This window comes from Anabrus simplex, chromosome 3 (genome assembly GCF_040414725.1).
Source record: "Anabrus simplex isolate iqAnaSimp1 chromosome 3, ASM4041472v1, whole genome shotgun sequence".
Lineage (NCBI taxonomy): Eukaryota > Metazoa > Arthropoda > Insecta > Orthoptera > Tettigoniidae > Anabrus > Anabrus simplex.
The window spans coordinates 362,524,787-362,549,846 of record NC_090267.1 but is presented as its reverse complement, the minus strand read 5'-3'; the positions used below and the strand labels follow the sequence as shown (position 1 = coordinate 362,549,846).

General features: G+C 39.5%; 1 protein-coding gene across 4 annotated transcripts in view; it reads right to left on the bottom strand.

Moving 5' to 3' along the window:
- Nucleotides 1–25,060, bottom strand: part of LOC136867343 (myosin heavy chain, embryonic smooth muscle isoform) — a 543,017-nt gene that overhangs the window by 167,634 nt on the left and 350,323 nt on the right. For all 4 annotated transcript variants that reach the window (XM_067144510.2, XM_067144513.2, XM_067144511.2 and 1 more), the window contains exon 14: nucleotides 11,216–11,277. In XM_067144510.2, coding sequence (XP_067000611.2) covers nucleotides 11,216–11,277 — 62 coding nt within the window. The remainder of the gene's footprint in view (nucleotides 1–11,215; nucleotides 11,278–25,060) is intronic.

Here is a 25,060-nt window from a genome sequence, read left to right as displayed (position 1 = left end):
AACATATTTATTCGGTTCAGTCACTAGAAAAAAATTTCACTTCGCATGATGAGGGGATATGAGACAATTCATCTCTGAAATACAACCAAGAAATTTATGATTGGAAATTAAAATTTGAGTAAGTCAACAACAATCATGACTATAGTAAAGTGGTTCAAAATAAAATTCCAGGATTGTCATGGTGACAAACCGTATTTTGAAAGAAGTTGGGTGTAATTTTCTTTTTTGAAAGTAAACATCAACGTTGCTGAAGAACAAGTCATCATTTTCTTTTTTTTTTCTGCTAGTGGTTTTACATTCTACCGACACAGATAGGTCTTATGGCGACGATGGGATAGGAAAGGCCTAGGAGTTGGAAGGTAACGGCCGTGGCCTTAATTATGGTACAGCCCCAGCATTTGCCTGGTGTCAAAATGGGTAACCACGAAAAACCATCTTCAAGGCTGCCGACAGTGGGATTCAAACCCACTATCTCCCGGATGCAAGCTCATAGCTGCGTGCCCCTAACTGCACAGCCAACTTGCCCGGTCATTTTCATTTTGATTTTGTTCTATTTGATTTTGTAAAAATATGTTCATTTGTTTTGTAAAATATGTTCATTTGTCTGGCTTTGAAAAACTGACTGTGGAAAAAGGAGAAGAACCTTTCAGTGTTTTAATTTGGTTATTGTGTAAATATTTATTATGTAAATAATCATGTAATTAGCATCTGAATTTAAGGTAATAACTTTTGCGGCAGGGTGTAGCCGCACGTTTGTGCTAAAGTAACGGAGTTTTTTCACGGCGAATATAAGAGCCCCGAGTGTAATTCTGTGCGCTAATTGGCTATATCTTGATTGCCCCATTTCCGGACCCCTGGCGACTTGGCCAGGGCCAAGCTTGTGACCGTTCTTAGATTTCTGACCGGCGAAGGGAATAGTCGTCTCCTCCGTCTGATGGGACCTCCAGCCCTCCGAGGTGAGCACTATTTGTTTCATGTTAAATGTAAATTCTTATTTTAAATTGTTTGCTGCACCGGAGTTTGCCCAGGGTATCTTCCATTCGCTAATTTTGCTTCATAAGACTTAGCACTCGCAGCTAGTTATACCCCTTTGTTTTTGAGGCATTCCCCTTTGGGTTTTGCGTGATTAATATGTAAATTTTAATACGGTTTTGTTATAAATATGTGAATTTAATTTTCCTCCGGGATTGTCTCCAGTAGTCTAGCTTCATCTTAACATATTCCCGTTTAATATATGCACCTTATTCAGAAGTGTTTTTGAAAAGGCAGCTTTTTGATCGGTCTCTGAGTTAGGATTTTAAAAATTAATTAACATGTTTTCAATTCCTTGCTAATGTCTTAACCTACATGTGGTGTTATGTTAATGGTATTTTTCTTTAACATCTTTGGTTGTAAAGGGATAGTCCTTGCTAGACTGTGAGCTCATTTTCCTATATGTAATTTTAAGTTGGTAACGTCTGCTGCAACTACCTTTCGTAACTACCTTGGCATGACTTAAAATTATGACTTAAAAATTGTTTTACATTGTTTTTGAAGTTGTTGGCGTGAAGCAGAAGCTTGTACCATTCACACTATTGACATCTTAAAAATTTGTTCATTTACTATGTTAAGTTTATTTGCATTTCATCACTGGCCTTGTTTTGTAACGTCATTTTCCAATTCTTTTAATTCAGTAAATATAGTGTTCAATTGGGATCACCGTTAATTTCGTTTTCCCAGCAACGCACTACCTTCTCACGGACCTGGCAGGGTTCCCAACCGCTTCCCATCTTCTTCCTTTTAGTTGTTCTCAGAGTGTTAACATGGTGTATGTGTTCCATTTATTTTATGGGTTGGAAACTCATTAAGTTTAATGTTCTTTATTGTATTTATTATATTTTTTACTATTTGATGCTGTGTAAACCTGAAAGGTTACAGGATATGTAAAAGTGATCTTGGAAACAGGCATAGTTCATTTTCTGATACCACTTCCCTTGAAAATTCACATGACAGAAAACTAAAATCATTGAAGCGGTCAAAGGAACAAATTACTGTTGCCTTCTATCATATCGCAGTACATACTGCACTGGCCCCGGTCCTTGATGAATTCAAATTAACAACAAACCTCATCCCTGACAAACCCAAAAAATCCAAATTCATTACCTTCACCTACAACAATCCTAACTTTCACCAAGTGTTGAACCCAATAAAAAACAAAAATACCAGTATAGCTTTTAGAACAACAAACACTAACCAAAAATTATTTCTTAATCACAACACAGTCAATTCAAGCAAAAGCATTTACTCAGGCTCAGGCATATACAGGCTCACCTGCACGCAATGCAACGTCTCTTACATTGGTCAAATAGGCCGGAGTTTTCAAACTAGGTACTTAGAACACTATAATGACATAAAGGACAATAAATTTTCAGCTATGAGCTCCCATATGAAAGAAACAGGACATCACTTCACAGCGATAGAACAAGACCTCACAATTATTAAAAGAGTAAAGGAAAGTTGATGAATGAACTTGAAACCATCTACATATTTTTGGACAAATACTACAACAAAAATCTGAACCGCAATGATTTGATTGAAGTCAAAAATCCATTATACGAAAGTTTACCCAAATTATTGCAAACTCTACATCCAAAACATAACTACATTCTTGAAGATCTTAAATTAAGATCTTCTAGAACCTCCACTACTTTAACTTGACTCCCTTCATGTCCGCCCCCGCAATTCTCCCGCAACCCAACACGACTCCCTCCCTGTCCGACCACGCAAATCTCTTGCAACCAACAACACACAAACTTCAACCCCGCCTATCCCCTCCCCTCCACCACACCCACCTCCGCCAATCTCACATCGATACAATGCTAGAAGCACAAGTGCCAATCATTCAACGCTACCATAGCAACTGATTAGCACCATAACAGTTAAAGAAATAAATGAACATAAACATAACGTTTTTTTCAACTAACTTTTCCATAACTGATTTACATCTTTACATTCAAGGTTATAAACTTCATTACTGGTTCCGTATCGAATTAAGATTACACATAAAATAAAGTACAAAGGTTTAACCCACCTACTCAATACATTTACAAAAATTGCAATGTTTATAAGAACATTACAATATATTACGAGGTACTAGTTTCGACCCTGTGTGGGTCATCATCAGCCTTGCCAAGATGCATATGGATATGCGAAAGTCCTAATGCAAAATTACACGGTAGAATAAATATAAAAGAATGAACTGAATATGTGATGGGATAATGCACATATAAAATGGTGAACCACTGAACTGTTATAGATGTGATGTTATGCTTATCAGTGACAAATAAAATTTTGGATTAATGTCATATACAATTAAACTATAAGAATATTTATCATACAATTATTGCAAAGTGAATAAAATAAGCTCTGTTGGTGAACACACTAAAATTGCACATTTAAAAATGTAATACGTCAGTTTTAAAGCAAATTCCCTAAGCTTCTATTGAGTTCCTAGAATTCGGGATGTGTCTTCAGGTGGAGATATAAAGTTCAACAATGTCGCAGAGGGAATCTTTCTTGCATAATGTCTAATAAATCCAAAACAGAAGTTAAATGTTGATAAGGATTGTTCGACATTCTTGTAATATAATGAATCTTGCTGTGCTACGAGAAATACTCACAATTCAAGTAGGAAACAATAGAACCTAATGAAGAAAAAGTATGAATTAACACGAGAAATGTTGTGAAAAGACAGGAATGACGAAAAAAGGAACTTGACAAGTACTCACCTTGCGCGCAATGTAAACAACCTTCGCCGTGGAGTGCAACTAAGAGATTGAGATTGGCGTCCTCCGCCAATACAAACACGGCCATTTTCCCTCCTACCTGCTCCGCCTTAAACCACTCCCCATTTTCCCGCCCCTCCCTTTACACGTCATTCTCTGGTTGCTCCTCCCCTACTAACTTCTTCCCTTCCCGTTCCACACCATTCTCTCATTGCTCTACAAAGTCAATTATTCCTGTAATTGTTTTTGTAGGTGGCGCCCAATCTTGTTATTTATACTTATCTTTGTCACCATTTAATCATTTAATAATTTCAATAGCTTGCAGATGTTACAGTTTTGATCAATTGTATCTCCTGATTTTTCTTGATTTTCATATCAAAGTCTCCTGATTTTTGGTTTTGTAAAATTGCCCAATGAGTGAAGGACTTCCAGCCACTGGCATAAAAAAGCAGAAATGGCGGGATTTGAAAACATGTTTGAAGTTCACCAAAAATAAGCTAAAATCGGGAGAAATATTAGAATATTCGGGAGGCGGGAAGTCTCCTGCCTAAATCGGGAAAGTAGGCAGGTATGTGCTCAGGAAGTTGTGAACCTCATCTTTCACCTCGTCGTCGGTGCTGAATCGCTTTCCAGCCAAATGTTCTTTCAACTTATGGAACAAGTGATAGTCACTGGGTGCCAAGTTGGGACTATACAGTAGGGGGAGTGGGTGATTATGTTCCACTGAAACTGTTGCAGGAGAGCAACGGTTTGCTGGGCGACCAGCGGGTGAGCGTTGTCATGGAGAAGGTTTATGTCCTTGCTCAACATTCCTCTTCTCCGGTTCTGAATTGCCTGCGAGTTTTTTCAGGGTCTCACAGTACTTGTCAGCGATAATTGTGGTCCCAGCAGGCATAAAGTCAACCAAAAATACCCCTTTTCGATTCCAAAACACAGTTGTCATGACATTACTGGCAGACAGTGCTTGCTTGAATTTCCGCGGCTTTGACAAAGAGGGATGCCGCCACTTGCGTGATTGTTGCTTGGTCTCCGGTATAAAGTGGAACGACCAGATTTTGTCACCCATGACGAGTTCAAAAGGTTGAAGAAATGCATGGGAAGAATCAACTCATTGCCGCATGTGGTCCAATTCTTTGCCGCATATGGTCTTCAATCAGCATGCGTGGCACCCATCTTGTGCAGACCTTCCAATATTTCAACTATTTCATTAAAATTCTGTAAGCGACGCTTTGGGAAACCTCAGGAACCAGGGTGATCTGCTGATCTTCACGCATGATTTGCTCAACCTTCACGACTGTCTCGACGGAAATTGACGGTCTCCCGCTCCTTTGATCGTTCGTCGTGAATTTCAGTTCGACCGGCAGCAAACTCTCTACACCACTTACGAACATTTTTGACATCCATGCATGACTCACCATACACTTTGGTCAATTGGTGATGGATTTCAATCGGTTCAGTACTTTTTGTATTAAAAAACCGAATAACTGCACGCCCTTCGCACTTGGCGGTAACATCTAATGGGAGCTCCATTCTCAACAGCTGCCGAGCCAAGACTGAGTGCCTCAGTGCGGCATGCGCATGTTTATATGCGAGTGCAGGAAACACTCTTCACAATTTTGTGACCAACAGCCACGTGAATAGAGTTCTGTATTTATTAAAAAATAGGAGACCTTATTTATGGGATTACCCTCGTACTGTATCACTTTAGTGTTACATAACCAAAAAAGTTTAAAGGTTTAAGTTCGCGAATTGACAGTGCTGATAGTTCACTTAGTATCTCACACTAGGTTACGCGAACAGCAAGTTCTGGCTTTCAGCGGCCTGACTACTAAGCAAAGCACCAAATGAATGCTCTAACTTCTCTGTGCTTATATAGCCAGATAGTGAATACTGTGTCATAGCCCATCCACATTGGATAAACCTCAATAATTCTCCTTTTATGGACCATAGAATTCTCATGGTCGTCTTGAAATGTAAGCAGTCCTTTAGGTATTATACGAATACATCTGTTGCCATTGTAAGCTTCATTTTATCTCAATTAAGCATATTTTAAATTAAATGTAACAGAGGATGATTCTGGGCAGCATGTAGCTCGGCACAAGCCAGAAGTTCCATGGCATATAAATCCTATGCTTCACGCTGGAAGTTTTATAGCTGGTGTACTTGAACGCATTATGCATACTTCGCAATTTCAACTTAGAATAATCACTGTACGAGCATTAGTGGTCTGGCCAGGTTATCCGGCTATGGTAATGGAGTAGACCGTACAGCCAGCATCTCAACGCCAAGTGTTGGGCGGTGGGAAATAATCTAGCACCCTAAAGAGGCCAACATCTTAGGGTGTATGAGCTCCTTTAGATGGGTAATGGTCCCTCAGTGGAGGAAATGCCACTGTACCCCATTCGGTTGCGCTGTATGTTATGTTAGGGGTGGCTACCAACAGCGTCTGTTCCCCACGTTAGGGGCGGCTGAATAGTAACCAGAGAAGGCAACAGGAAACCACTCTAGTATATTTTCCCCAGGATATCGTTATGGAGAGAGTTAATGAAATAATGGCCCCCTAGTCCCAGGCAGCCCTTTGGTGGGCAGGGGGTGTGAAGAATCTCCTGGCTAAAAGTAATGAAGTCCAACACAAGATTAGCAACATGGAATGTAAGAAGTTTGTTCATGGCTGGCAAACTAGGTAACATGGTTAAAGAAATGAATACGGTGGCCAGGTAAAGGTACCTGTCAAAGGGAAGATGGAAATCTATATTATTCTGGCAGTCCTGAAACAGATATAAGTCACAGAAATGATCTAGCAATATTTGTAAAATCAGAATTTGTGAAATATGTCCCAATTTTGTCCCAATATCAGACAGAGCCATGCTTTTACAACTACATGGACAACCCTTCAAGATTAATATAATACCAGTAAATGAGCCAACAGCAGATAAAAAGTATGACACTGAGGTGGAGAGATTCTATGAAAGCTTGCAAAACATTCTGGAATCAACACAAAAGGATAGCATAAAGGTAATAATGGGAGATTTAAATGCCGAAATAGGCAAGGGCCGACGAGGAAATTTGGTACGAAATTGGGGACTCGGAGAATCCTATGAACGCGGGGATAGGTTGTATGAATTTTGTCAAGAAAATGAAATGGTTATTACAAACACATGGTATCAACTTCCTGATCGTCGATTATACACCTGGGTTTCACATGGTGACAGTGAACATGATGTTGCTACAAGGAACCAAATTGATTACATCCACATAAATAACAGGTTCAGAAACTTCATGAAAAGAGGTATTACATACCCAGGAGCAGATATAGGTTCTGGTCATAATCATGTACAACTGAAATTGAAAGTTTCACAGAAATCAGAACATTCCAACCAAATTGACCAAAGAAAACTGGTAAACAGTGATATTAAACAAGAAGTTGCAAAAGTAATTAATGAAGAGCTAAGTATCATTCAATAATCAAATGGTGCAAAACCAGTGGGAGGAAGTAAAAAAGGCTATACAGAAAGTAAAGAAGAAATATCTACAGTCTGATAACAGAAGAAAAAAGAAGTGGATGATGGATGATATCTTAATGGAAGAACGCAGAAAAGCTAAGAACACTAAGGCTCAATACTGTCAAATACATGGTCAAATTAAAAGCAAACAGAAAATAAAATTAAATGATTGAAAATGCAGAAACCTTGAAAATTGGGAAGAAAAACACGATACCTTCAATATGCACAAAATTATAGAAGGAACTGGAACTTTCAGAAGGAAGATGCCTCTTGTTCTAGAAGATAATTCAAGGAAACCTATTATAAATCATCTTGACAAAATTAAGATATGGGAAGAATATATAGAACTCTTCTATGATAATCAAACAAGCATTTTGAAATCTGAGGTAATTCATGAAGTAAGCCAATTAAAAGATAGGAAAGCTTTAGGCCCAGATGAAATTCCAGCTGAAGTTATGAAACTTATCAATGAAGAGCAAATTAATAAGATAGTGGACCCTTTTAATAACATTTATAACTCCGGAGAATTACTTCAAGATTGGATAACCTCTACTTTCATTCCCCTTCCAAAGAAAACAACCTAAAAAAAAAATGTGGTGAATATCATCTCATTAGCCTAATGAGCCATTTCTTAAAATCTTCCTTGAAAGTTATCCATGCTCGAATAAGGAAGAAATGTGAGCAAAACCCGGATGATACCCAGTTTGGATTTCGGAATGGATATGGAATTCGTGAGGCTATTTCAGTTTAACGACTCTTCTTCAAGAATGTTGGGATCTATAAAAGGATGCCTTCACCTGTTTCATAGATTATGAAAAGGCTTTTGATAGAGTAAAACATACCGAACTCACTAGACTACTGCAGCAAACTGGAATTGATGATAAAGATATAAGAATTATTGAAAACCTGTATTGGCATCAGAAGGCTGTGGTGAAGGTTGATGATGTTACAATGGACTACAAAGAAATCCGACGAGGAGTTCGTCAGTGCTGTGTTTTGTCTCCATTATTGTTTAGCATCTATTCAGATGAGATATTTACAGCAGCATCAGTCGATTTGGAAGTGGGAATTAAAGTAAATGGAGAATTAATAAGTAATTTGCGATATGCAGATGACAGTAATTCTTGGTAATAATGTTGAAAGCTTGCAACTATTCCTGGGGAGGACATGGGTCTAAACATTAAAAAAAAAAAAAAAAAATAAACTAATGGTTTTCAGCAGAGGAAGAAATAAGCAAAGCAAAGTCACCTCCGCTCAGGCCATGAAGGCCCTTGGAGGAGTGGAAGGTAAAGGCTTCCACCATTGTTAACCTCGGCACATGATGGGGTAGAGTGATTAGCTCCACGCCCGGCCGCCTTTGCCCCCAGGAATTAACCTGGTACTCATTTTTGGTGTAGGCTGAGTGAACCTCAGGGCCATATGCACCTCCGGAAGTGGAAATCTTGTTTCTTAAATTTTACGACTTCCTGGCGGGGATTCGAACCCACGTCCTTCCGGGCGAACCGAGCACGCCTTTACCGCCTCGGCCAGGCAGCCCCTAGAGGAAGAAATAATGTTACTATGAAACTTAAAGACCAAAAAAATTCAACAAGTAAATAAACTTAAATATCTTGGTTGTTGGATAACAGATGATTTGAACCCAGATCTAGAAATTAAGAGCCGAATAGAAATTGGAAGATCAACATTCAGGAAGATGACATATTTGTGTCATGATGCATTAAATTTATAACTTCGGCAGTGAATGTTGAAATGTTATATTTGGTCTACTCTCCTTTAAGGGGTTGAAGCTTGGAGAAAAAAAATTATATTCATTGTTTGTGAGGAACAAACAAGCAAATGACAAATTATATCAGGATATTTAACTTCTCAGAAAAGAAAAATTACAGACTGTTGGTGGATTTAATTTATACCCAAAACGTGAATATGTGATAAATAATTCACAACAGCACATAACGAAAAAATCGTTTTACATATTTAAAAATTCAATAAAATCAAATTCTAGAAGGGAAATATAGTTTTGAAACAGCAATATTTATGAAAATTAAAAATGTATTTGAACTAATATTAGAATCTGATAAAGGAAGAACTTCCAAGTAGGATTCCTCTCTCCTTTTTCTCACTGCTGCTGGTATCATTCAGATAATGACAAGATAGTTGACAGTCATATCGTACAGACCATTTCATTCCCAGAATCAGGGTTCTTCTGTCACCATGTGATGAATAAAGGCATACCACATATAACCACTGGAGCATTATTGATGTCCTGATGATTTTTATTATTATCAACTATCAGATCGGTAGAAATATTAAACTCGACTGCCTTGGTTTTGCGGACGATTTAGCATTACTTGCAAAATAGAACAGGCTAAATTTAGAATTGAACAACTAGAAATTATAGCTAAAAAATGGAATTACAAATTTCATTTGAAAAAACAGAAATGCCAAATTTTAAAATTGATTTACCAGTTATTCAACTGAACAGTAATAAAGAGATTAAAATTGTTCAGAAATTTAAATATCTTGGGGAAATAATAACATGGAACACAAATGAAAAAGAAGCAATAGAACACAGAACAACTAAATTTAAACAAGCACAAAGACTTACCTGGGCACCCTATAAAAAATAATAAAAAATCTCTTTCGATAAAGGCTAAGCTGAAACACTATAATTCCGTGGTTAAACCAGAGGCAACATATGCTAGTGAAACTTTATTCAAATTAAATGACAACAGACAAATTACAGAAAAGTGAGAGACGAATTCTTAGAACAATTATTAATTAAAAAACACCAAGTTGATGGACAGTGGAGATTGTTGCCTAACAACATTGTCTATAGTGAATGTGAATCAATAATATCTACAATGCATAAGAGAATTTCCTTTTTCTGTAACATATCAAGATTACCAGACACCAGGATATTGAAACAACTATTTGATTACTTTTTGAAGAATAAAATCAATAATAATTGGTTCAAAGAAGTTCAGGATGATTTGGAAGAATTGGGTATAACTCGGAAACAAATCAAAGACAGAAAAGAGAAGAGGATTCTGAAGAACAAAAGCATACGTCTCAAACTAAAAACAGTTGAACGGAAACAATATACTATATCGCACACACAAAGGGCTTCCAGGTCGGAGAGGATGAGGAAGTTCTAGGAGAAGAAAAAGAAGAAATTAACTCAATTGTATTGATTTCAATGCTCCAATGGGGGCATAAAATATGTAAATAAATAAATATTATTACTATGTGCAATATATCCCCTCACCAGCATCCACACCAACTCAATGGGGAAAAACAACCTTCAAACATAGAAAGATGGCAGAGATCTTTTGCTTCAAAAATGTACCATTTCTGTCTCTACAACTTCAAACCTTTACAAGCTAGAACAAAAATTAAATTAGGCCTACAGGTGTCAATACTGCACGTGAAAGTCGGCAGCATGTGAAGAATATTTCTGATTCCCTTTGGGAATCAACATCTATAGCAGCATGTGAAGAAAACGTGGTCTATATGTCGTATGGAGGTAGGTGTCAAGGGGTTAGTAATACTGTTCTCTATGCAGCCATTCCCTGATAAGAATGGTATGAAAATGTCACTCGTAGGGTTGACTGGTGCATCCATTTCAGTGAATTTTGGCAGACTGATATGCACAAGCACCTACTGACTCCGAGAAGAAACTACCTCACTCCTCATTTCTCTAGTATGCTTCTTCAATGAAGCCTAGGCTGTCTAGGATAGCTAACGGTGGAGGTGTTTAGGAAACAACCAGACTTCGGGCTAAAGACTCGGTTAACAAAATGTAATTGTACAGCCTGTGGAAACTAAATAAATTAATGAAAATTACAACCACCAGCAGTGCGCAGTAAAATTCTATTAATGTCAACATGCTGCTACTTCTATTGAAATGCCAGTTACCATGTCTAGAAATTGAAGAGTATAGCATCTTACCTTATCAGGTTGATTTCGCGTCCTTTTCCTCAAGTTTCGTCCTTTCGAGCCAGCTTCACACACTATAATGAGAAACAATAATCTGTTGTGATAAAATGAAAAGAAATTTGAAATTTGGACATGTTAAATAAAGAAGGAATGACAAAAAAATATAGGAACAAAAGAAGAGAAAGACAGAAGAAGATGCAGATGATGATGCTGGCGCAACAAAAATAATGGGATCTAGACTGGAACATGGCTGTGGAAGGGGAGTGGTGGAAAAACGCAAACAAAGAAAGGTACCAGATATGCCATAAACATGTGCTGACATAGTGCTCTACACATGCAATTTCCAACTTGAATGCTCTGTAACTTTAGGAAGGGATTTTACTAACGATGAGCATGTGGTGGCAGGAAGATTGGTCTCGCAATCCCTGGAAAAGCCCTAAACTGAACCAGCTGTTCTGTGGACCCCATGTGAAGATGCAATGGTTGTGCTGCAAACAGAGAGGAAAAAATATTTTCCTGAATTGGAGGTGAAGGAGGTTGGGGATTGGAGTTCAGAAGCTACACAGCTTTCTGTAATTGTTTTTACATCCGACTAAGTAATTTTTATGGTTTTATTGAGAAGCCAAGGCGCTAAAATGTTGTCCCACAGGAGTTCTTTTACGTGCCAGTAAATCTACCGACATGAGGCTGATGTATCTGAGCGCCTTCAAATACCACCAGACTGAGCAATGATATAAGCTGCCCAGTTGGGGAAAGAAGGCCAGCGCCTGAACTGTCCGAGCCACACATAAACAGTTTAAGAACATAAGTGAAGAATTTTTGCTCCCAGCAAGAAGGTCTTTTGTAAAGCTATGATCTAAACTTTCTGTGGGCTAATATTTTGTAGTTCTTCTGCATCCATTTCTTCTCAGCCCTTGATGAATGAGGACGATATGCATAGTCGTCCACTAAACTCAGTCCTAGCTGCCACTACCATTTCCCTATTCATAGTCCTGATCATACAATCCCCTTGGTAAGGGATGCCAAAGGGAAGGAATTATGATATATTACAACGCTGGCCATCTCCCATTAACTCCAATCCGTTGTCCGCATTGTGGGAGAGGGACAACGGTATGAAGTAGGGGATAACCTGTAAGGGCGAAGTACAGTGGGGACTTGTGCACCCCAGAAGCGGAACAGTAGCTGTGAAAGCCTTACAGGAACCCTGAAAAGTAATGGCTAACGCGGCTTCGGTGAAGTACTTAATAGCAACTGAGGCGGAGAAGGAACCTTTGGTACGGCGAAGTTGGCAACCCTCCATCCTAAGGTTAAATGAAGAGGGAAACCACTACCTCATGGTGAAGACAGATCTTCAAAAACTAAGGGAGATAATCCCAACAGAAAACAGCATGCCTGGAGGCTTCAGATAGCAGCCTCACCACCAGGCTCGGGTGCTGTGGGGTAATAATTTTCACAACCTTAATTTAAGCCATTACAGAATCATCAACAAAAAGAAATCAAACTGATGCAAAGACGGCTACTTTTGGCTTGAAGAAGGTAACAAAAATTGGTTTATGGAATGTGAGAACTCTGCAGAAATGTGTAAGAGTACGATAGGCTTGTATGGAGAGTTATGCCCTGAACATCCTAGGATTAAGTGAAGTAAGATGGAGCAAGTTTGGGGAATTGGCCAACCAAGACGGAGCTACATTTAAATATTTTGGAAAACCCAAAGGCGATGGAGTGAGTTGTGAAATGGTGGGTATAGTGATGGACAAGGAGGCCAAGAGAAGCCTAATGCAGCGGTATCCAGTATTTGCAAGGATAACTGTGGCAAGTTTCAAGACCAATATAAGAATGATGATAGTGTGCTATGCACCCACCGAGACAGCAAAGGAAGAAGACAAAGAGGCATTTTATATGCATCTAAATAGCATGATTAAGAAACAGAATAGGATGGGCATTATTATAGTTGCAGGATTTGAATGCAATAGTTGGCAAGGATAATGAAGGATTTGAGCGCATCATGGGAAGGCATGGCCTAGGACAATGAAAAGAGAATGGACAGCTCTTAGTGGACATCTGAGCCAGACACAATCTGGTTTTGGTGGTACTGCATTTCCACATACAGACTGACATAAAGTGACCTGGGTATCACTGGATGACAGGACAGAGAATCAGATAGATCTTGTGGCCAATGGATGAAGGTGGAGGCATTAACTGTTGGATGGGGGAATAAGAGAGATGCAGACATCTGTAGTGATTATCATCATGTTGTGGCTGCCTTTAGAATGAAGACTCAGGCACAGAAAATGGGGACAGAACAGAAACGAAAGCAGTATGATGTTGGAAAACTAAAGGATGACAGATGAAGGAAATCTTCAGGATAGATTTCAAGCACTCACTGAGGTGGAGGATGAAACAGTTGAAGATTAAATCTACCTTTACGGAAGTACTGCAAGTGAAAATATTCTGGGTTTTAAGGATAGGAAGAAAAAGAGGACTGGATGACCAAACAGACACGGAAAATCAGAGAGAGGGGAGAAAGATAAAGGAGGCAATGAACACATGAAAGACATGAGCAAGAAAGGCAGAAGTGCAATCAAAACATGCTGCAAAAGATACGGAAGCTAAGAGAAGTGTGAGGAGGGATGAAAGGAACTGGAATAGGTGACCTGCCTCAACAGGCAGAAAAGGCAGCCAACAGGGGAAATCTCAAAGAACTCTATAGATCACCAGGATTCTTGCAAAGATGCCAATGCAGAAAAACGGTCCAGTCAGAAACAAAGATGGAATCCTCTTAACTAACCCTGAGGATCAACTGAGGCGATGGCAGGAACATTTTTCTGCAGCTCTAAACCGCTACCTGCAAGATGAGTCAGATATGGGCGAAGAAGGAGGAGGAGATGATTCAGCTTGACCCAAAGATTAAAACCTGCATTCTGACAGTAGAGGAGATCAAGAAGGCGCAGAGAGTTGCATATTGGTGAGGAGCAGGAGTTGACAACATTCCATCAGAAGTCATGATTGGTACGGATACTACTGCCAATAAATTTCAGCCTCTATTCGGGAAGGTATGGATTAATGGAGAAATGTCGACATACTAGAGATGTGGGTCGTCGGTCAAATTCCCAGAGAAGGGGGATACGTCAAATTGTAAAAAATGGAGGCGCATTACACTTCTCTCAAACCACTAGCTAAGTCTTCAACAGGGTTTTGCTGAAAAGAATTGAAGAGTATGTCAACTTGAGGCTCCGATGAGAACAGGCAGGCTTCTGTCCAAATCACTCCATCGACCAAATAAAAACTTTGAGGATAATTCTGGAGCAGTGTGCCGAATGATCATCTCGCCTCTACGCAGTGTTTGTTAACTTTGAGAAAGCTTTTGCCTGGATCATCAGAGAAGCCATGTGGCAGGAAGTGAAGCATTACAGAGTGGCATCAGAAATTATTCATCACATTCCAGAAACCATGATTACACATATAGTCAATTATAAGGGCCATGTAACTGAGCCTATTCTGCACGTTCAGGAGTATGTCAAGGGTATACTCTGTCGCTAACTATGTTCTTGGTTGTGAATACGCGATAATGCGGAACATGATTTGTAATTTGAAACATGGTCTCCAATGGGGATTAGCTAAAAGGCTTCGGAGATCTGGAATTTGCTGATGATTTTTGTCTTCTGTCTGAGGCATATGGGGAAGTGCAAGCAAAGCTCAAAAATTTGGTAGAGAAGGGTAACAGGTGGGACTAACGATCAACTCAAAGCAGACCAAGGCCCTTAAGTATTAACACCTAAAAATTAGACCTATTTGTTTTCAATGGTGAATATATTGAGTATGTGGATAGCTTCAGTTATTTGGGCAGTGTAATCACCAAAGACGGAGGAGCTGCACAGGACATTCCGCAGCGCATTAGAAAAGCAAATGGTGCTTTAGTTCGGCTCTATCCTGTGTTGAAGAAAAACAGAATACCTATCAGGACCAAACTCTCCATCTTCTGAAGTAATGTCAAGTCTGTTCTCTTATATGGGTCTGAGACTTGGAAAGTGACTGGAGTAATTACCTCCTAGATGCAGAACTTCGTTAACCGCTGCTTACAAAGGATTCTTAACATTTAATGGCCAGAACTAATCTCCAACCATGAACTCTGGAATAGGATGGGAGAGAATGGGATGGTCATAAAGACAGAGCGGTGGAATTGGATCGGGCATACAATGAGGAAGGAAAACAAAGCAAGTGAGAGAGAGTGGCACTGGACTGGAACCCGCAAGGTAAACGGAAGAGAGGGATACCCAAGCAAATGTGGCCAAGATCTCTTCACACGGAAGCAATGGAAGAAGGCAAGACCTTGAGTGAGCGAAAGAGGCTGGCTGTCAACACGACCAGATGGAGATGCTTTGTTGATGCCTCACGTTCCATGAGGAACAAGACTAATTAAGAAGGAAGGAAGGCAACGTTGTCTGAGTGTATGCACACACAAAGGGCATTATTCTGTCTCACAGAAAACTGAATAACAACAGCACAGGACTTGCCTGCCCTAGTTCAATTATGTGTACTAAATGAAAGTCTGAATGAGTTGCTAACCATTCATTACTGGTATGTGTATACTGGATGGTGTTATTTGTGTTTATGTTCTCAGAGTGTTGGTCAAAGAGTATAAAGTAAAAAAATCCATATATGCTTAGTGGTGGTGGTGATGATGATTACTGTTTTAAGAGGAAGTACAACTGGGGAATCATCCTATCCATTAACAATAATCACAGTGAAAAAACTGAAGCGGTCCAACACTTCAAAAAAGGTGGTGTTGGCCAAAGAAAGACACGGACTATGAAGCGCATGATAATGAAAGACTCCTTAGGCCTCTGGAATAGGTAATGTCTTGCTGCAAAAAATATGTATATACACTGAAGAGCAAGTTTTATTTTTCAAGTAGCCTCCTCCAAGAACAATAACAAAGGATGGAAATTGCATTTGATTTCAATTACCGTATTTACGCGAATAATCCCCGCACCCTAATTTTGGAAAAAAACAAAAAAAAATTAAATGAACTAAAATTCTTTCCATCGAAAGAGTAAAATAGGTATACAGACATGCCGACTTTCAAGGAAGGTAATTAGTAATGCAGCCATTAGGGCACCAGGGGGTAATAGATCCCCCCCCCCCGAGATCTCCCTGACTTACATATCATTGAAGAATCAATGAATAACATACAATTCAATCAGATGTAACATATTCCATGACTGGCATATAACCAACGTATGATTCTTACCTGCTAGAGCAACAGGTGATCTGCAGTACATATCTGAGTGGAGGTTGAAGGATCATTTCTTTTGTGGAGTGCTGTAGTTGCCCCCTTAGCAGCTTGTAGTTCCTGTTTGGTGAAGGTACAATGGTGACATGCTTTTTCTTTTGATATGTGCATCCTCTGAACTATTAATGGTTATGAATTTCATGTTTTTGGTCCGTATTGAACTGAGAATAATATATAAGTAATAATAATAACGTAAACGTTTCCACCTTTTCAATACTAAAATATATTCACAAAATTATAAATTACACGGTACTAGTTTCGACCCATCTAGGGGTCATCATCAGCCGTATTGGAGCAAAGATCACTTTTGGTGAAATCCTAAGAAAATGTTATTTTAAAGAATAACAAGTGAAATGAGATGTTATTATGGTAATAGTTAATAATACAAGGAATATACATACTAAGAGGTTTTTAACAAAGAATAAAGTATAAATGGGGTGTTGTAAAAATTATAATCATGGAAATCAGTAAGTTCTTGTATTCAAATGACATATATAAAATTATATATGGCTTAGGAAGAGGGCTTAAGGTGGGGCTGAAGGGTGCGGGAGAAAGTGTAATTGTCTTGGAAAAGTACCTTTGATTAAATTTAGGATTGAGTTTAGGTTGGCTGCATTATTGTTTCTGAGGAAAGTGATAAATAGATCGAAGAGTATGTTGGGTTTCTCTGAGATTTCATTGAGATTGTGACTGGCATTAAAGTATTGGTCTAGGTGTATGTAGTAATTTAATGCCAGTCACAATCTCAATGAAATCTCAGAGAAACCCAACATACTCTTCGATCTATTTATCACTTTCCTCAGAAACAATAATGCAGCCAACCTAAACTCAATCCTAAATTTAATCAAAGGTACTTTTCCAAGACAATTACACTTTCTCCCGCACCCTTCAGCCCCACCTTAAGCCCTCTTCCGAAGCCATATATAATTTTATATATGTCATTTGAATACAAGAACTTACTGATTTCCATGATTATATTTTTTACAACACCCCATTTATACTTTATTCTTTGTTAAAAACCCCTTAGTATGTATATTCCCTGTATTATTAACTATTACCATAATAACATCTCATTTCACTTGTTATTCTTTAAAATAACATTTTCTTAGAATTTCACCAAAAGTGATCTTTGCTCCAATACAGCTGATGATGACCCCTAGATGGGTCGAAACTAGTACCGTGTAATTTATAATTTTGTGAATATATTTTAGTATTGAAAAGGTGGAAACGTTTACGTTGTTATTATTATTACTTATATATTATCCTCTGAACTAACAGAGCACTTAACAGTTCGGTGTTCATATTAGCACAGAATTCAGTCATGTTCTCCTTCACAACACTAAAAACTCTTTCCACTGGAGCATCGCTATGGGGTACCAGACGAATAGGCATCATTAGCTTACTCAGTGAAGGGTATTTCCTTATTCCTGAAGCTTCAGTGATCTTCGATATATAGAACCGAAGTCTGTCGGCCATTTCCTCCTTGTCAAAAGGGAATCCATCAAACTGGAAACAACTAAACTCTTTTTCCAAAGAATCAATGTCTTCTGATGACAAAATTTTAGGAAACCGGTCAATCATAAATTCTATCGATAAAAAGCTCTTGGATTTTCTATGGAAAACACCAGCAACTTCAGCATGCTCGAGAAACTTATCCCTATTTGGCCATTTGTTGAACAGCCCTTATGTAGGCCCTTGTGTTTGCCCCAATGACCAACTCACCGTCACTTTTCTGTAACATACCAGAACTAAATTTCACATCAAGCAAATTACTATGGGACTCTGGAACAGAGGATGCTCTCACAAAGCGAACAATACTAAAAAATTCATTTAACTTTGAATGAAGTTTATGAATAAGTGGTGTCTCTTGTTGGAGGAATACATTTAAAGTGGTGGTGGTGGTGATTATTGTTTTAAGAGGAAGTACAACTAGGCAACCATCCTCTATATAACACTAATCAGAGGGAAAATATGGAAGGGATCCGACACTTCGAAGAATGAAGATATCGGCCAAAGGAAGACAAGGGCCACGAAGGGCATGAAAATGAAAGACTCCCTAGCCCTCGCAAACCTAATAGCGTCGGGGTCAGAAAAGAACAAGAGTTGACCAAGGAAGGTCGGATAGGATAGATGAAAGTGAGAAGCCGGGCACAAGTAAGTGGAAGCAATGCCAGGACTCGGCTAAGGGCCCCGTGGTCGCCATCCCACGCTCCAAAGTTCAGAGCCCCTGGGGCCCCTTTTAGTCACCTCTTACGACAGGCAGGGATACCGTGGGTGTTATTCTATCGCCCCCACCCACAGGGGGAATACATTTAAAGGAGTTGACAAGTGGAAGAACAGAGCTGAGAAATAAAAGGTAAAGCTTAGTAGATGGATTTTCAAACTGTTCCTTAACTTTCAGAAATTTTGAGTAGGCCTTGTCTGAATCTGATTCACAGAAGAGCATTTTTAAAGGGTTCCACTGTTCTAAGACCCTTGATACATACTGTAGAAGAGATAACCACCTGGTAAAAACATACTTCAAAATTTTGTGAGGCTTTTCACCAAAGACTTCCCTGGCATACCTCTAAAGCATTTTGCCTCTTTCAACTCTTCAGCAAATAGTAATAAATATCAATTAAAAACTGTTCAATGTTAACATTTACAAGAACACTGCACGCCTTTTGAGCAGCTAAGTGCACAAGATGACAAGCACAGCCTTGCACACGATTAGGATTTTCTTTACAAATAAGGGAGCTCATACCTTTGGAAACACCAGTCATAGTATTTGCATTATCGCGTGCAAAACCTATGCAGTTATCCCACGGAATCCCCCCCCTTCTTCAGTTCATCATTCAAAACATAGAATATTCCTTTGCTTGTACTGTCGTTGGATTTCCACATTGTAAGAATTATCGTTATAATGTACGGAGATTCCCTCATCGAAAAGCATCACAACTAATGGGCAGAGCTTTTTGTCATTTATATCGTTACTGCCGTCTGTTGCCAGAGCAAAAGTCAAACGTTGCACCAGTTGCATAAAGCGATTAAAGAGAAGCGCCGAGGGAAATTGAGCACCGGTGTGATTTTGTTGCACGATAACACAACACCTCACAAGGCCTGCCAAACGAGAGAACTGCTGCAGCGTTTCAAGTGGGAGGTCTGGCAACATCCACCCTACAGTCCCGACCTAGCACCATGTGACTTTCATCTGTTTGGTAAGCTCAAAACGGAGCTCGGTGATCGACGTTTCCAGACCGAAGAGGAGGTGAAGGCCGCTGTCTCCGAGTGGTTGCAGAACGCTGGAGGAAATTTCTATGCATCCGGCATCGACAAGTTGGTTGTGCGTTCGCAGAAATGTTTGGAGTCTCTTGGAAACTATGTGGAAAAGTGACGTTGCAGTGTATGTCGTTATAGTCCTGTTGCTGTTGTATAGGTGGTGTAATAAATGGCCATAACTGGGAAGTGCAACTTATTTTCTGATCTGCCCTCGTAGCTTAGAGAAGCAATAGGTTACTTACCCCAACTGTGGTGTGGTATCTTCCATTACTATCTTGACTAAACCTGTACCACAAAAATCTTGTCAAGTCCCTGTCATCATCATGTAAGACCACCTGAAGAAATGTTTCTGTAATATCGCTAATGATGGCCACGGGATGTAGTCTGAATTGTAACAGAATAGTTAATATCTGGGCAGTAGTTTTGGGCCTGCCGGTAAAGCATCGTTCAGAGAAGGTGAGTTTGTTTCATGAGAAGACGTGTTGAAAACTCTAGTTCACTTCGTTCTTCCAAATTCTGCTTGCTTCACAGCTTTATGAGAGAGATACGAGGTGCTCTTCGACTCTCCAGCAGGTGCGACTTCTACTTGCTCTTTCACAATGTAGTCAGCATTTGTTTATAGTATACTTCCTTCAAAGTGCTATTGATGATTATGACAACGATCATTGTTTAAAGGGGCCTAATATCTAGGTCATCAGCCACTCAAAGCGCTATTATTTTTTTAAGTCTTTTACTCAAGGTACTGAATTGAAGTTCTGCATTTATTTGGTTACTTGAAGGAAGAAAATTTTGTTTTGTTGGTACACAGACTACTCTTCATCAATCTTCTGCATGATAGGTTGCTTGGAATTCTTGAAGAAGCCACCTCTCTCTCTCTCTCTCTCTCTCTCCCTCTCTCTTACTTCTGGATCATAATTTGCTGTTATTCCCATCATCTCTAAGAAGTGTCATAACTCATCACTCAAAGGTGAGCAAACCCAATGAATCAAATTCACAGCAGTTGGATACATACGTTTTTTGGATCGGCTTCCGTTTAGGATACAGCTAAATATTTTCAGAATCAGAATGATCGATTAAGACATATGAATCGGTGAGATATCTTTCACTATCTTCCAATAAAGATCACTGCCGATTAAGATCTCCATGGACAGATTTTCTTGTGAATCACTCCTAAATGCAATTTGTTGAGGTATGCCACTTGTGGAACTACTGGCTGAAATGAAAGTGAGTGTGCACTTTCATAAGCATTGAAGACAGCAGTAGAATTTTTTCTAACGCCCTTAATATTGAACGGAATGATTCTGTGCCAACATGAGATTAGTCTGGGACTCAAATATGCAAACAGTCACTTCTCGTTTGTCAGTGGTTTGAAATTGTAAGTCATCTATCATTGATCTTGAGATAAGTGTTGCCTGACTTCCACTGTCTAGAATGGACCAAGTAAGTCTGATAAGCCATGTAGGTCCTATGATGCAAAAACGTCTGCAAGAATGTGAAATCCGGGTATACTGATGTTTATTTTGCCTACAGACGGAACGTTGGTCTGACCTTGTGAGGCATTTGAATTTTTTCCGTAATCACAAATGGATTTATGACGAGACTTCTTGCAGTTAATACATTGTGCACTTCCTTTCTTTCCGCAACTGGATGCTGTATGCCCTCAACTGAGGCACAGAAAAGAACGGTGAGCTATCTTTACTCTCTCTTCTTGCTCCGTAACACCTTTGATTTTTTTACAATCCTGGGCGTATTGGCCCTATGTATGATTCACGAAAGAGACAAAATTCTTTCGCCCTCTCGGGCACTTTTTCTTCTGACCTTTTAGGAATGGCACAGACGTGAAGAGCTGCTGCTCTAAGGGTTTAGCTTGATAACATGGAAGATTAACTTTGGGCCTTCGGTGTGGTAAGTGCCCCGACCACTTCCTCACCAAGGAATTCCACCAGTTTTAGAATGTCATCTTCTGAAAGATCTTCTCATTTGGCATGAAGGATCCAGCAACAGCAAATGTCATCAGGAAATCCTCTAAGGAGCTTCGGTGCCAGTAATTGGCCGTAGGCATTAATGACTTCCCCGAGTGTACGTAGAGGTTGAATGCAGCAATTACAATCAATAAACATAGAATTAAGCTCCTCCAGGTGTAGCAAAGAGGATGGGCTTAATACTTTCCAGGTAGTCTAAGTGGGCCTGTATGATCCTATTCTTGTTGCCATAATGAGATTGAAGAATTGTCTTAGTTTCTTCATATATCTTGGCTGTCACGCCGATACCTTCAATCAAGTGCTTTCGTTCTCCTTAAGTAACCTCACAGAAATATGTGTTTATTAATGGTGGGTAGTGACTAGCCTTTGTTGATAGACTGATAGAACTGTTCCCAGAAGTATGCCCATATCTTTATGCCACCTGAAAAGGGTTCCAGTTTTATTGGAGGGAGTATAACATGGTTGGGGGGACAGCTGAGGCGAGTGATGGTACCAGTAGTGTGTCCATTATTCCAATATTCAACACCGAACTTGTCATTTGTTTTCTCATTTCATGTGATGTGTATGATAGCACACTTGGCAGTTTCTATGTATTCCTCTCATGTATTCGTATCAGCAGTGTACACAGAGTCATCGAGGTGGACATGTTTCTCATTGTGAAGGCATGTCAATTTGTCTAAGGTCTCCGGTAGCCTATCCACACAATATTTGAACTTTTCAGGAGAAGTAGATTCAGTAAATTCTCATACTTCCTTGACTAAACGTGAAATGTTTGTTCTTTCCCGAACACATCTTTTCAATTGATGTAGCTGCATTGTATTAATATCCATGCTGAGATTCTAGCCGTGAATGGCTACAATAAAGGAGTTGTGTGCCGACTGGAGTTTAAGGGCAATGCAGGGAATTATATCTATCCAGGGCTTTTTCTTCGGCCTGTATGCTCCGGTATGCATATCTGTAAACTTTAGATTGTGGTGAAGATTTAGATTTATTGTTCAAAAGGACACTTAAGGGCTGCCATCATCACTTGATGTCAAATTATGGCATCGGTCAGTGTCAAAAGATTAACTCTAATCTGTAGTTATCTACAGTATCATTAAATATGTGATATTAATCCAGTTCGATAGCATTACTCTTTCGACTGGACACGCTTGCCGCTTAAAATATGGGAACTTTCTTCGTATGACTGATCAGCTGTATCAGATTGGAAGAATTCTGAATACTCGTTGAGTGCCTTCAAGTTACAGAAGTATTTCAGCAGTTTGAGAATACTATGTATTACTCGTGGCGACAGGGTGAAAAATGGAGATAAGCGTCAAGGAGTAATGTATGTCAGAACTCAGTGTTGAACTACAAGGAGGTGCTATATCTCTTCATAAGGCTCATAAAGTAACATACATAAATATATTATCATTATAGACTGTTATGCCTTTCAGCGTTCAGTCTGCAAGCCTCTGAGAATTTACTAAACGTCGCCACAATCCTCGATTTGCAACTAGTGTTGTGGCCTCATTTAGTTCTATACCTCTTATCTTTAAATCGTTAGAAACAGAGTCTAACCATCATCGTCTTGGTCTCCCTCTACTTCTCTTACCCTCCATAACAGAGTCCATTTTTCTCCTAGGTAACCTATCCTCCTCCATTCGCCTCAGATGACCCACCACCGAAGCTGGTTTATGCGTACAGCTTCATCCATCGAGTTCATTCCTAAATTAGCCTTTATCTCCTCATTCCGAGTACCCTCCTGCCATTGTTCCCACCTGTTTGTACCAGCAATCATTCTCGCTACTTTCATGCCTGTTACTTCTAACTTATGAATAAGATATCCTGAGTCCACCCAGCTTTCGCTCCCGTAAAGCAAAGTTGGTCTGAAAACAGACCGATGTAAAGATAGTTTCGTCTGGGAGCTGACTTCCTTCTTACAGAATACTGTTGATCGCAACTGCGAGCTCACTGCATTAGCTTTACTACACCTTGATTCAATCTCACTTACTATATTACCATCCTGGGAGAACACACAACCTAAATACTTGAAATTATCGACCTGTTCTAGCTTTGTATCACCCATCTGACATTCAATTCTGTTGAATTTCTTACCTACTGACATCAATTTAGTCTTCGAGAGGCTAATTTTCATACCATACTCATTGCACCTATTTTCAAGTTCCAAGATATTAGACTGCAGACTTTCGGCACAGTCTGCCATTAAGACCAAGTCGTCAGCATAGGCCAAACTGCTTACTACATTTCCACCTAACTGAATCCTTCCCTGCCATTTTATACCTTTCAGCAGATGATCCATGTAAACTACGAACAGCAAAGGTGAAAGATTACAGCCTTGTCTAACTCCTGTAAGTACCTTGAACCAAGAACTCATTCTACCATCAATTCTCACTGAAGCCCAATTGTAACATAAATGCCTTTGATTGATTCTAATAATCTACCTTTAATTCCATAGAACATCTTTTCCCTCGGTACCCTGTCATATGCTTTCTCTAGATCTACGAAACAAACACAACTGCCTATTCTTCTGGTAGCATTTCTCTATTACCTGGCGCATACTGAAAATCTGATCCTGACAGCCTCTCTGTGGTCTGAAACCACACTGGTTTTCATCCAACTTTCTCTCAACGACTGATCGCACCCTCCCTTCCAGGATGCCAGTGAATACTTTGCCTGGTATACTAATCAATGAGATACCTCGATAGTTGTTGCAATCCTTCCTGTTCCCTTGCTTATAGATAGGTGCAATTACTGCTTTTGTCCAATCTGAGGGTACCTTACCAACATACCACGCTAATTTTACTACTCTACGAAGCCATTTCATCCCTGCCTTCCCACTATACCTCACCATTTCAGGTCTAATTTCATCTATTCCTGCTGCCTTATGACAATGGAGTTTATTTGCTATCCTTTCCACTTCCTCAAGCGTAATTTCACCAACATCCTTTTCCTCCTCCCCATGAGCTTGGCTGTATGCCACACCACCATGATGATTTCCTTTTACATTGAGAAAATGTTCCCTCCACCTCTCCAGTGATTCCCTGGGATCTATTATGAGTTCACCTGAATTACTCAAAACACTGTTCATTTCCTTTTTCCCTCCCTTCCTAAGATTCTTTATTACTGTCCAGAAGGGTTTCCCTGCTACTTGACCTAGCCTTTCCAGGTTATTACCAAAATCTTCCCATGACTTCTTTTTGGATTCAACAACTATTTGTTTCGCTCTGTTTCTTTCATCTGCGTACCAATCCCTGTCTGCCTCGGCCCTTGTTTGGAGCCATTTCTGATATGCCTTCTTTTTACGTTTACAAGCTGCTCTCA